General features: G+C 38.6%; 2 protein-coding genes across 2 annotated transcripts; both read right to left on the bottom strand.

Annotated features, from left to right (window-relative positions):
* Positions 1-2088: 2088 nt before the first annotated feature.
* Positions 2089-3431, bottom strand: LOC112202334 (cyclin-dependent kinases regulatory subunit 1). The gene is made up of 4 exons (XM_024343318.2): positions 3407-3431; positions 3175-3294; positions 3003-3063; positions 2089-2509 (listed from the first exon to the last, which is right to left on the bottom strand). The coding sequence occupies exons 2-4, from the start codon at positions 3225-3227 to the stop codon at positions 2366-2368; spliced, it is 258 nt and encodes an 85-aa protein (XP_024199086.1). The 5' UTR covers positions 3228-3294; positions 3407-3431; the 3' UTR covers positions 2089-2365.
* Positions 3432-3971: 540 nt separating this feature from the next.
* LOC112202333 lies at positions 3972-11906 on the bottom strand. Its single transcript, XM_024343317.2, has 18 exons — positions 10323-11906; positions 10146-10232; positions 9849-10050; positions 9632-9758; positions 8870-9088; positions 8640-8721; positions 8498-8557; positions 8367-8419; positions 7897-8063; positions 6389-6599; positions 6148-6205; positions 5996-6052; positions 5631-5876; positions 5150-5214; positions 4992-5048; positions 4812-4905; positions 4589-4729; positions 3972-4491 (listed from the first exon to the last, which is right to left on the bottom strand). The coding sequence occupies exons 1-18, from the start codon at positions 11601-11603 to the stop codon at positions 4360-4362; spliced, it is 3339 nt and encodes a 1112-aa protein (XP_024199085.1). The 5' UTR covers positions 11604-11906; the 3' UTR covers positions 3972-4359.
* Between the last annotated feature and the right edge of the window lie 284 nt (positions 11907-12190).

Genomic DNA, 12190 nt, shown 5'->3' with positions numbered 1-12190 from the left:
GGAATGATTTTAAGCATGAGCTGACTCTCCTATGCTAGAATTTTGCTTCCTGTACTGGCAGGACGCATAATAATCTATGTGGCTGGTCCAAAAGTCTTCTTCTACTACTTCGTCTTAGGAACCTTGTTAGAACCAAGCGGTCTACCTCTTTTCTTCTTCACAGGCTCAGATTGGACAATGATTCCTTAAGCAGATTCAGCTGAACACAAGTCATAGGCTCTCCTTTTCACCTTTGTCATCAAAAGAGAAAAGCAACTTGTATCCCAGGTTCTCTTGGACCCTAAAGGACGTCTCCAAGACCCAAATGCAGCGAAAATGGTCATGGATCTGAACCTCCTTGTGGGTAAGCATCTTGCCAATATAGTAAAATTGAGAGATTTCTCTTGCAGAACCTCCTGCCATACGTCAAGATACCAACTGGCTTCTCTCTTTCAGCCAAAGACAGCGTCTATGGAGGCCATTGTAAAGCGAGGGGAAAGGATGGTGATTTGGTGGCGGTTTGATGGTAGGATTCTCATGAAGAGAAGAATAGGAGAATGTAATAGGGTTATCAGGAACCTTCTGGTCGCTTTAACATCAATCTGAGTATCTGACCCTGAACCGTTATCTATACCCATAATATCTCAAATTAACTTTCCTTTCACCTCTAAGTATCTTTGGATGGTTGGGTGCCTGGGTTCTTTTTCCTATTAAACCATGTAAGTGTGTTGGACAAAAATGTTACTTTTCATATTACCCATGAACGTGTGGTCTGCGTTATTGCTTAGAAAAGATCAAAAATATACTCCTAGCTGAGCTAATGTGGTTCTAAGTTTCTAACAAAACTGCCACTAAGTAGTAAATACAAATGTTGTCTCATACAGACAGAAGCATAATGTTAAAGGCAAGCAAATAATTAGACCGGTATTAACACAAATCTAATACAGGATGCAACTGTAATACTAATGATCTACAGCAACGAGCTTACGAAAATAAAAAAGAACAAGAAAACTGGCTCAACTACTGAAATCTTCTCCATGGATCAGATTTTCTTCCAACTGTCAATCAAATAAGGACAATATTATCTGTCTATCATTAACCAACTGACAGAAGTCCCAATGCAAACTCACTCACGTCTATAACATCCACTCCCTATATAACATCAACCACAAAAGAGAGAATTTATATCAGAACCACTACTTAGTCAGAAACATTAACCACCAAAGCAGTACATAATTCATAATTCATTAACTCTTGTTCTGAAAATAGGCAAGAATCAACAAACAAACAGCCACAGAAGGCCATTAAAAAAGCCAGAACAAAATTCACACAAGAAAAGCAGAATCAGAACATTTGCCAGAGGAAAACAAAAGCATAATGGGTGGGAACACCAATTAGGAATCTAAGACTGATAACTATACAGATTACAGAACATCCACTAGATGCAGCAACATAAGCAAGACAAACAATAACCTCACTAAACTATTCCCAGTTAAATTCATCAACACCAGAGATTACATAGAAAAACACCACAGTTTGCAATTATCCAAAGCAGACTTCTACATGAGTGCCAGGAACCAAATGTCCAAACTTTTAAACAAGAAAAGCCAATTAAACCAAATAGCTGACCAAAGCCTTGCAATAATTAACAATCACCAAGGCTTGCAATTCTCCAAAGGAGACGTCTACACGAGTGCCAGGAACCAAATGTCCAAACTTTTATACAAAAAATAAACCTCTTTTATCTAACCTTTGAGTTATACAAGGTCTTCACATGAAAAGCCAATTAAACAAAATAACTGACTAAAGCCCAGTAAATTTTGGGATCAAAAATTTGGATAATGTAAGTCCTTTTTTTTTCACTTCTGATGCATCAATCAAAAATAACTCAAGACAACTCGCAAAGAAAACTCTCTCACTCCTAGTTTTTCACTTTGCCCTGGTTTTCACATCACTAGCAAACTCACTCCTAAAGTATTCTGCCTACTGGTGAGTATCAACCACCAAAAAGATAAGATTCAAATCACAGCCACTACTTGGTCAGAAATTTAACAATCACACAAGTCATACATCATTCTAGTTCTAAAGCAAGAAACTGAACATTATCAATTGAATCCACAGAAGAAAAGCAGTACATTGACCATAGATAAACTAGAGGATACCAGTACGATGACATAAATTCACCAACACCACAGCTTACATAGTAACACACCAGAATTTACGGTAGTTGGAAGTCACTAAAGACTTGCAATTCTCCAAAGGAGAGAATTACACTACATGTGTACCAGGACATAAACATCATCCAAATTACTTTTAAACATATAATAACCTCTCCTTATCTAGCATTTCAGTTATAGAGATTACATGGTCTGCTCCATCACAACAATCACTTTGACAGCACAGCCTGGTTCTCCTGCTGCTGCTGATAGTTCAATGGCCTCCTGAAGAGCATGATGTGTGGCTCAGGGCGATGAATTGCATAGTGGACCCAACCACGGCTCTGCTGAACCCCAATAGCACGCCATTCATTCTAAAAACACAACACAACACAAAAATGTGGGTTATAACTATATTTCAGGGACTAGGATTCCAACATCAACAGACCACATTGCACTTAAACGTTAATGACTACTTGTGCATCAAGAACATGGTACGTGATCATAATGTCACTATCTCATTCCTCTTTCAATTTCGACATAAACCAAACAACACGACAAGTTGAAAAGAAAAAAGGCAAAAGCACCAATTGGGGATCGAGGAGTGACAACTAAACATGAAGCCAAACACTAAATTCAAGCATTAACCCAGTTAAATATCCAATTGGGGTTTGTATGATACTAATGCATATCTCCAAAATCAAAACACAAACCCACTAAATTCTGAGATTACACATTTAAATAACAAGATTTCAGTGACTAAATCCCTTTCCACAGCAATCAAACACAAATATTGTTCCCAATAACAACAAAAACAGACCTGATCACAATAAAAATTCAAAAAAAAAAAAAAAAAAAAAAACCTACCTCAGAAAGAAGCCGATTCTTTGGAAGTAGTTTGGACACTTCTGGAGGAAGAACCACATGCCTGTAGTGCAAACATATTCGGTTAATCCAAACATTAAAAAAAAATTTAAAAAAAAAAGAAAAAAAAAAGAAGAAGAAGAAATGGAAAGTGAAAATGAGGGGGTTGGGTTACCTGTACTCGTAAGTATCATCGAAGTATTTCTCAGAGTACTGGATCTGACCCATCTTTCTCACTTCTCACTTCTCAACCCCCAAAATCTCAACCGGTTTTCCCAATTTTCTCACTTCGATCCTGCGCAAACAAACCCTCTTCTTTCAAAAACCCAATCGAAATCGATAGTGTGATCAAAACCCAAAACACGAATTAGAGCAGGGAGAGAGAAAGTAGAAAAGCCCACACATACCTCACACACACAGCCACAGAGTCAGAGAGAGGAGAGAAGAGCGTGAGGGGTTTTTATATAATAGGGTTGAGAGTGAATAGAGGGAACTTCTACCAGGGTGTAAACTGTAAATTCGCTTTCCTAAAATGCCCCTTTTTCTCATTTATTTCTTCTTTTCGTAATTTGAAAAAAAATAAAAAGCAAAGCGTCGGTCACATGCTGTTTTTGAATTTCAAATTTTTGAATTTATCCCGCTCCTTTTTCTTTTTCTTTTTTTTAGTTCCCCGATTTGTGACGCAATTAGTTTTATTTTAGGGGGGACACGTCATTAGCTCCTTAACGGTAAAAGTGTTTCAAACTTTGATTATTATGATAATGAACACCGGGCCAATCGCAGTTCTCCTCGTAAAGTTCTTGATTGGTTTTGTTCACATGCAATCACCCCTCTAGTTTTTGCAACGGTACGATTTGTATAATCTGCCTCATTTGCAAGAAGGTCATAAATCCGGAACTCATATGATCATTTTAGTCTAGTTTATGATTAGTTTATAAAGCGGATGATAAAACTGAATCGAAACGCAGCAAGAAAGATTACAATTCCATAATCACCACATTCAAACTGTGTTCTTTAATTTATGCGAATGCAAGTTTGAAACTACAAAGAAAAACCAAACCAAAGCTACAAAAAATGGAATCCCGTGCCCAGAAACAGAGACATCAGAGCCAACTTCTCCATACACTTGCTCCCCAACTTTCTATATTCGAGTTTTGATAGTGTCTTCGGAACTTACTCCCCGATTTTCTGTGGATTCAATATCCCTCATATCTATGTCTACCAAAAAAGAAAACCTAACCTGCCAGTATTGTTAAGCTATATCTTCGCCTTTTCTGTACACCAAGAAACATGGGAGCCCTGTACATTCTGTGGGATAGGCTCTACAAAATATTAGCTTCTCCATCTCAAAACAACTAAACTACGATGATTCAACCTTCGCCTTCGCCTTACTCTCCTGTGAACCAGGTACTCTGCGCTTGGGGACCGACTTCTGCAGCACTGATGTCCCATGGAAAATCAGTATTGGGTAACGTTTCCTGTACTCGTGTATCTGCAACAGTGCATGGTGCAAATGTGAATAAAAATACTTGAATTAATAATTATACCAAAAAAAAAATATGGGGTACGAAGTTCAACAGTTTACACACCTCACTTTGGTTTAGATTCTGAAAACCAAATTTTTTTGTCCATATGGATGCTGCCTTATCAGCAGCAGGCAGCAGAAGAATTTTCACGTTTAGAAATGCAAGAAGCCTCTCAATACATGAAAATAAGGTCTGAAAGTAACCCTGCAGAAGTCAAGGAAAAAAAAATTGTCACAATCCAACATTCCACACATCGACACAGGGTGGACAGTAGTACTAAACTAACCTGTCCTTGGCAATCAGCACTTGTTGCCACTAGAGGAAGCTCTGCCACATCTGTCCCATAGATACGAAACATAGCAGCTGACACGACCGATTCGCTGCATAATAAGCAATACATGTCAAATAAAACAAGTTACCTTATCATATACATAAGGTTGCTAAAAGAGTCGGAAATGATCCTCACTTGAGTGTAACTATAGCACAGTACATCCCAGCAAAATCTTGAGTCTTTATGGCCCCTCTGCATATTCAGTTGATATAATACGTCAAAATCAATTAAAAAAGGATGACAATAAGTAACTGCTAAAGATGGCCAATGAAAAAGAGAACACATTGGCTCACCCATAAAGCATTTCCCTAATGAAGTCGAGGCCTGATTCCTTATCAACAATGGGAGCAAATTGATCCTACAGCACAGAAAAAGAAATGAAAAAAAATATTAAAAAACGGCTAATTTGACTCAAAATGTAATCCCCAATTGACAGAAAGTCATCAGAAGGTCAATGGTGCTAAATATAGACAAAGGGCCTGGGAGCATGAAATATTAAGGACATATGACTGTTAGATAATCAGTGGACACCTGGGAGCATGAAATATTAAGGACACATGATTGTTAGATAATCAGTGGAGAACTTGTCCCCTATTTTATAAATAAATTTAAGGACACGTGGTCATACATTAACAGAACTAAATTTAACAAATAACATTCCTAAAAGCAAACTTAGAATGGTTCACTATGGCTCGAGGCTCTTGGTAAAAGATGGGTGATGTTACAAAAGACGTACATATTCTTAACAGAGTAACAAATTATGACTTTACTCACATGAAATATGGCAAGAGCCTTGGAAAGCAACTGTAAACTTTCATCATCATTAGACATTTTCCCACTAAGCACCCTCCATTTTATATCAAGACCCCCCTTTGCTGGACCTTTTTCATTCTTTTTCTTCCTTACAACATTCAAGAGGGACTCTGGAAGCTTCTGTTGCCCATGAACTACCAACTTCTGCAAAGCTGAATGAACCCTGAGACAATCTGGGTGACAGAACCACTTCTCTTTTGGAACTTCCTGGAGAGGAAATGTTTGTACATTTATATTTAGATAAATTGACCAGCCAAAAAGAGAGCATAACAACAATAATACAGAAAACTGCTGTGCAAAATACAAACAGAGGATGACTGATGCACCTTCAAATCTACAATTCCTTTTTCCTTCAAACAGCCGACATGAAATTCCCTTTCACACTGCAGAGTAAGGAAAAATATCATTTGGAGAAGCAAACATTTAAATACTTCAAAGTCAATTAGGAAGGTCACAGATAAGTAGGCAATCATAGTACCTGATCACATAAAATAACTGTCCCAGGACCAAAACCCTCGTTTTTGAACTCATGGCCTCTGCAGACATCAAAATCAATTTTACATGTTTGTGTAAACGCAAGAAATTTAAGCAAATCATGATAAAATATATATCATCAAAAGATATGGAAATCAGTAATTGCTCAACGGAAAATATTATTGTAGATGACAATAAACAGACATAAGATCATTGAAGGATAGGAGACTAAAACAAGATGCAACCTGCACAGTGCACATCCACCGAACTTTTCATCGCAAGCTGTGACAATACGAATGCATCGGTTGGTTATTTGTTTTATAGGATCAACTCCTGCAACCCTTCCAGCTGCAACAGCATTGACATTACGCTCTGCATCTATGTCTCTATCGAACATAGTCTGGCAATGTTTACAGTACCAAGTACCATTAGGGACAGTTGGTAGAGAAAGGCACCCTGCAATTCGCATAAAAAAAAAAAAGGCATAAACATGTAAATCAAGCACAAGAGATGTGGAAGTATATATATGCATGGCCATCTCTTTTCTTTTGTTCCTTTCGTGTCATAATTCTGACACTACTATAAAAACTAGTTTGGACAACAAATAAGTTAAGAGAAAACCAGATATAGATGAACATTGACAGATTTGACACCCACGAATTACACATGCAGTAATAAATAATAAAAAAATAAAATATCAATAATCCAATTTTTCATTCGTTTCATTTATAAAAAAAAATACAGTTAACTGGACAAATTTCCATTTGCAGTTACTTGGACATATCAAATTGAAAAATTAAAGAACAATAAAATAAATGCATTAAGAGGTGCAGGAAAATTCTGGTTAAATCATACAAACAAATTCTAAGAAACTCGACTCACAATCACCTATAGACTACAGAGTTGTGGAAGCTAACACAATGCGTTGGGCATGCACTTGCAAGACTGTATGCTGGTCCAGCACATAAGAACGATTGCATGCCAAATGTATTGTACTGGAATTTGACTTGTATTACTACGGCAAAATGGCTAGCTTTTGTATATGACTATATGGTTAACTATTCTTCAATTTGACTTGTGTTACTCCAGCAAAATGGCTCGCTTTTGTATATGACTATATGGTTAACTCATCTTCCCTGGCCAGGCCGCACTTCCCATTTTTTTCACTCACTTTTGAGGGAGGGGGCTGTGCAGTGTCGTGGGATAAAAGGTGCGACCAGAAGTGCATTCACCCTAAATTCTACACTCACCAATATCATTTATCTACTTTTTACAAAACTTGAAGGATGCAACTTTTCTCTTCTCTCAGCCCCCTCTGGCCATATCCTGATCTTTTATTTTTAAAAGCCATGGCACTGTCATAGCTTTGGCTTCTGCCACGGCAGACCAGTCAAGTACTCTTTACCTTTAGTATTCCAAGAATAAAAGAGACAGTTTTGGAATCTGTATACAGTGTGAAAAGAAGTGCGGTAATGTTTTAGGGAGGGATGTATTAAGTTATGAACAGTGTGATGGAACAAGCGGTGCAAGCAGAAGCAGACACAGCCCCTAACTTCGTTGGAATTTACCATTTTCACATATGTAAATAAAACATTCAAAAAGAAATGGCAAAAGCTGCAAAGCATTGCCATGACCAGCGCTTTTATGGATGTCAATAGAAACATACTTCAGTATATAAACATATACTACACAAAATCTACACATGAAATTTGAGAAATATGTGTTCGTGCAGCCAAATAACTACAAAACTAACCTGCATGAAAAACCCTTGGGCAACTATCACAGCATATGACCTTTCCTCCTTTTCTGCAGATGAAGCAAAGGTCATCACTGTCCTCGGTAGACAACCTCCGCTTTTTTGAAAGCTTTAATGCCAACTCGTGAAGAGATACCCCATTAGATATGAAAATGTTGTGGTAGCTGTCAAACAAAGCAAACCAAAGTTGAACTATAGTCTGGAAAGATAAAAACATAATATGAATAAAAAAATTGCCCACATTCATCTTCCCACCCAAAAATGGGCCCACCCACGGTGGTCTTCCCAATTCAAAAGGTCATATGACAGAGCTAGAATTAGTCAGTGCAGGACCAGTGTGTACATAAGATGATAAACTTTTTTAAGTTTATCGTTTAGAAAATGCAAGACCGAAAACTTTTTCAAGTTATCATTTTGCAATTGCAAGACCACAAACTTAAAAAATAAAAATTTAACCAAGGACTCACGGTTTGCGACGTGATGAACAGCCAGCATGGGCTTCAAACTGCGAGGGACTGACCTGCACATTATGCAAGACAATCATATATCTGTTAATAATACCACCAACAATATTAGTCTCCATAAAAAGTAAAAGTACCTCTGTATTGCAGCAACTACACATGATGCCAGACCCCTTTTTATAGCCGACAGCCCGTCTCTGCAAGCAAAAAACGATCAATCAAAACAAAATTCTACTTCAACTAGCCAAAAAAAACTACTTCACATGTTTTAATTGCAACCTGTCCACCCGAAACATAAACTACTTCAGTTCCATCCGGTAAGAAATTATCCTCAAAAACCAACTTGTGCATCCCGGTATCCCTAATGAAAAAATGACAGACAACAGGCAAAGTGAGTGCTCTAATTAGATTATAAAAAAATAAAAAAGGAACATTAAATGCTAAAATTTTCTTTAAAACCGATAAACATGAAACGAATAGAAAACAAGAGAGTGAGAGAGGATGAATACTTTCTGGTTACTCTTCCTCGACTCTTACTTGCTGACGACCTACTCTTCAGCACAGTATCAGGACACTTAGGAGAAGAATCAGGGCAATTTGAAATGGTACCGAGACACTTTGAAACAGTATCATGACACCTTGAAATGGCGTTAGGGCACTCTAGGACAATGTCAGGACACTCTGGAACGGTGTCAGGACAGTTTGCAACTGAAACCGGCTTTGGTAATCTGAAATATTTTCCAAATGCCCATCACTAATTAGTAATAATAACATCTAAACAAATTAATTATTAAAGACACTTGTTTGTGTTTATAGTTCATAGAAAAACAAAAACCCTAACTATACATCCAACAACCTGATAGACACATAAAGCATGACTGAAATTATTGCTACTTTGCTGGATGTACACTTCTGCATATCCATGAATGCAGTTTACAATAGATATTTCATAAACATAACTATGCAATCAAATGTGAAGAAAATAACAAGTATTGCCAAAAAGTCACTGTCATACTCGCAGCGCAAGTTTCTGTGAGACTCCATGTGTTATTGAAAAGCTTAATGAATTCAAAATACCATGTATAACAACCCAGATAACACAAAAATTTATTTTTATTTAAACAGAATATTAAAATGCTAACTTTCTACCTCTCAAAGATACATTAAACTCTCTCTCTCTCTCTCATACAAGTCATAATAGACAATTAAAGGCAGGACTTGTCAAACAATCAGATGACACATAACCAAACAAGCAGAGTTGCAAAGCTTACTCAGAACAATCGTTTGCAACTTCAGAAGGTTTCGCAGCTACAGATAGCTTAGCTTGGGTCTCTTTCAAGTCCAAGCAGGAGCAACAAAGAAGCATTGCTGATCTAGTATCATCTTTGCAAATAGATCCTGCATTTGATTGTATATGAAAGGTTCACATGCAAAGGAAAAAAAGGAACATCCCAAGGCATTTATTTTCTTAAAGTGAAGGTAAGCAACCTTTGCAATTGAGGCAGATGGTACACGTCTTTATAGATGAGCAACCAACAGCGAGCCGGACAGCTTCTTCCAAGGTTTCCAATGAAGAATTGCATGCAGTTAGGACATCCCGAAGGGTCTTCCCGTTCTCAAGATGTATGTACTCAGGAGGACGTTTATTTGCACTTTCAGCATGCAACTCAAAAATAGCTGGTGAAACACCCTACAGAAATTCAATAAACCAATCTATCAAATCACTAGAGCAAGAGACAAATTTAAAATAAAAGACAGAATAACACGGCATCATAAAATACTCACATCAGTTCCATTGCATCGCTCACAGTGACACATTATACCAGAACCAGTAATCACTCCTGTAAGCCCTTTCTCTGCAGTTTTTCTTCCCTAACAACAATAAAATTATAAAATTAAAGCAACATTAGTAATAATCATACACAGTGAAACATACAGCACCAACAATCAAAAAGGACGTACCTTTGATCCTTTAAGGTAAGTCACCCGCTGCCCCTCAAGAATACCAGTTTCAAGAAGCTCTAACAGTCTAAACTTTTTCACAGTCATCCGCATTTTCGTCTCAACCTCAGCTGGTGTGCTTTTCTGGGAAACCGAATTGAAGTCTAGGGCTTCATTCTCTGTGTTCAATGTTGACCGAGTGAACCTCCTCTGCGGCTTTTCATTCGCCTCACATTCCACCTTATCACCCTTTTCAATCAAATCGAGGATTTCTAGTTTCACCAATGGCTGTTCAGATTCACTCTTCTTCAATTCCTCCTGCCTAGGCTCATCTTCAGCCACAGAATCACCAACACTACCAGTATTGGGTTCATCATCAATAGCCATATCCACTACACCATTCTTCATTTCATCTTCACTGACCTTCAAGATAGACTCAGCCACTTGGCTTTTAAGCTTCAATGCTGACCGAGTGTACCGCCTCTGCGGCGTTTCACTCACCTCACATTCAACCGTATCACCCTTTTCAATCAAATTGAGGATTTCTAGTTTCACCAAAGGCTGTTCCTCCTGCTTAGGTTCATCTTCATTCACGGAATCACCACCGCAGCCGGTCATATCCACTGCACCATTCTTTATTTCGTCTTCGCAGACCTTCTCTGTCAGCTTAGGCTCAGCTACTTGGCTCTTCCGCCTCGATGCCGACCGAGTGTACCTCCTCAGCGGCTTTTCAATCACTTCTCCTTCCACCTTTTCACCATTTTCAATCGAATTGGGCTTTTCCGGTTCCACCTTTTCACCATTACCAATCAAATCGGGCTTTTCCGGCTCCTCCATCTTCAATTGCTCCTGCTTAGCGTCATCTTCATTACCAACAGACCCAACGTTTTGCTCATTATCCATAGCCATGTCTACAACACCGTTCTTCAATTCGTCTTCGGTGACGACCTTGGACTCCGCCACATGGCTTCTAGGCTCGTCGTCGCTCATTAGATCCACCACATCGCTCTTCGCATCTTCTTCGCTTATAGCCTCCACCAAATCCTCAACAACCTTCACATTCTCGCCACCACTCGCCGGCTTCTCCTCCTCGTCGTCCTTCTGCGGCTCGCTTTTCGCCTCCTTCTTCAATCTCTTAGGGTTCACATTCACCGGAAGCTCATTCTGGGCCTTCCTGGCCCGGGTCCGGCCCAACGAACAGGAGACCTCCGCCTGAGCTAATGCGAAGGTCAATTCGCGCTTCAGCCCCGGCCGGACCCGAGACCGCACCACGAACTCGTCGGAATCCGTTCCGTTCGCCATGCACGCCGTCCAAAACCCTAGAAATTTCCCCCAATCTTCCCTCCCGGTTCAGATTTCGTTTAGGAAAAAAAAATATAAAAAAAGAAAAGAAAAGAAAGCAACCGATAAGGGGTGGTGTGTGTGGGGGGGGTGGGAATGGGTTGGAATTAAAAATTGAATCTGGCGGATTTGTCAGAATTAGGGTTTGTGCGGGAGAGAAATTTTGCGCGTTCCGATTTTGGAGGATAAAACAGGAATGCCAAGGTGTTTGCTTTGAAGAGGAGTTGTAGAAGACCGGGAGTCGCACCAGGTATGAAAGAGAGAGGAGGAGGAGGAGCGACTACATCTATAATTTATTGCAATTACGGAAATACCCCCGGTACGACCACGCTTGTGTTTTTTGGGATTTTGCTTTGGTGTTTATTTTATTTTTCTCTCAAAAATTCCCGAAAATTACTGTTTTCTTTTGTCATGAATTAAAAATTACGTCGTTTAAAAATATAAAAAATCAATTTAACTATAAAAAAAAATTATAAGAATTGAAAAAATTTCTTTATCTATACTATTATTAAGAGAAGAGGCTTTGTTAGCCAAAACTGAAAATTTTG

Source organism: Rosa chinensis, chromosome 5 (assembly GCF_002994745.2).
Source record: "Rosa chinensis cultivar Old Blush chromosome 5, RchiOBHm-V2, whole genome shotgun sequence".
In the NCBI taxonomy this organism is placed as follows: Eukaryota; Viridiplantae; Streptophyta; class Magnoliopsida; order Rosales; family Rosaceae; genus Rosa; species Rosa chinensis.
This window is presented reverse-complemented; position numbering and strand designations above follow the sequence as displayed.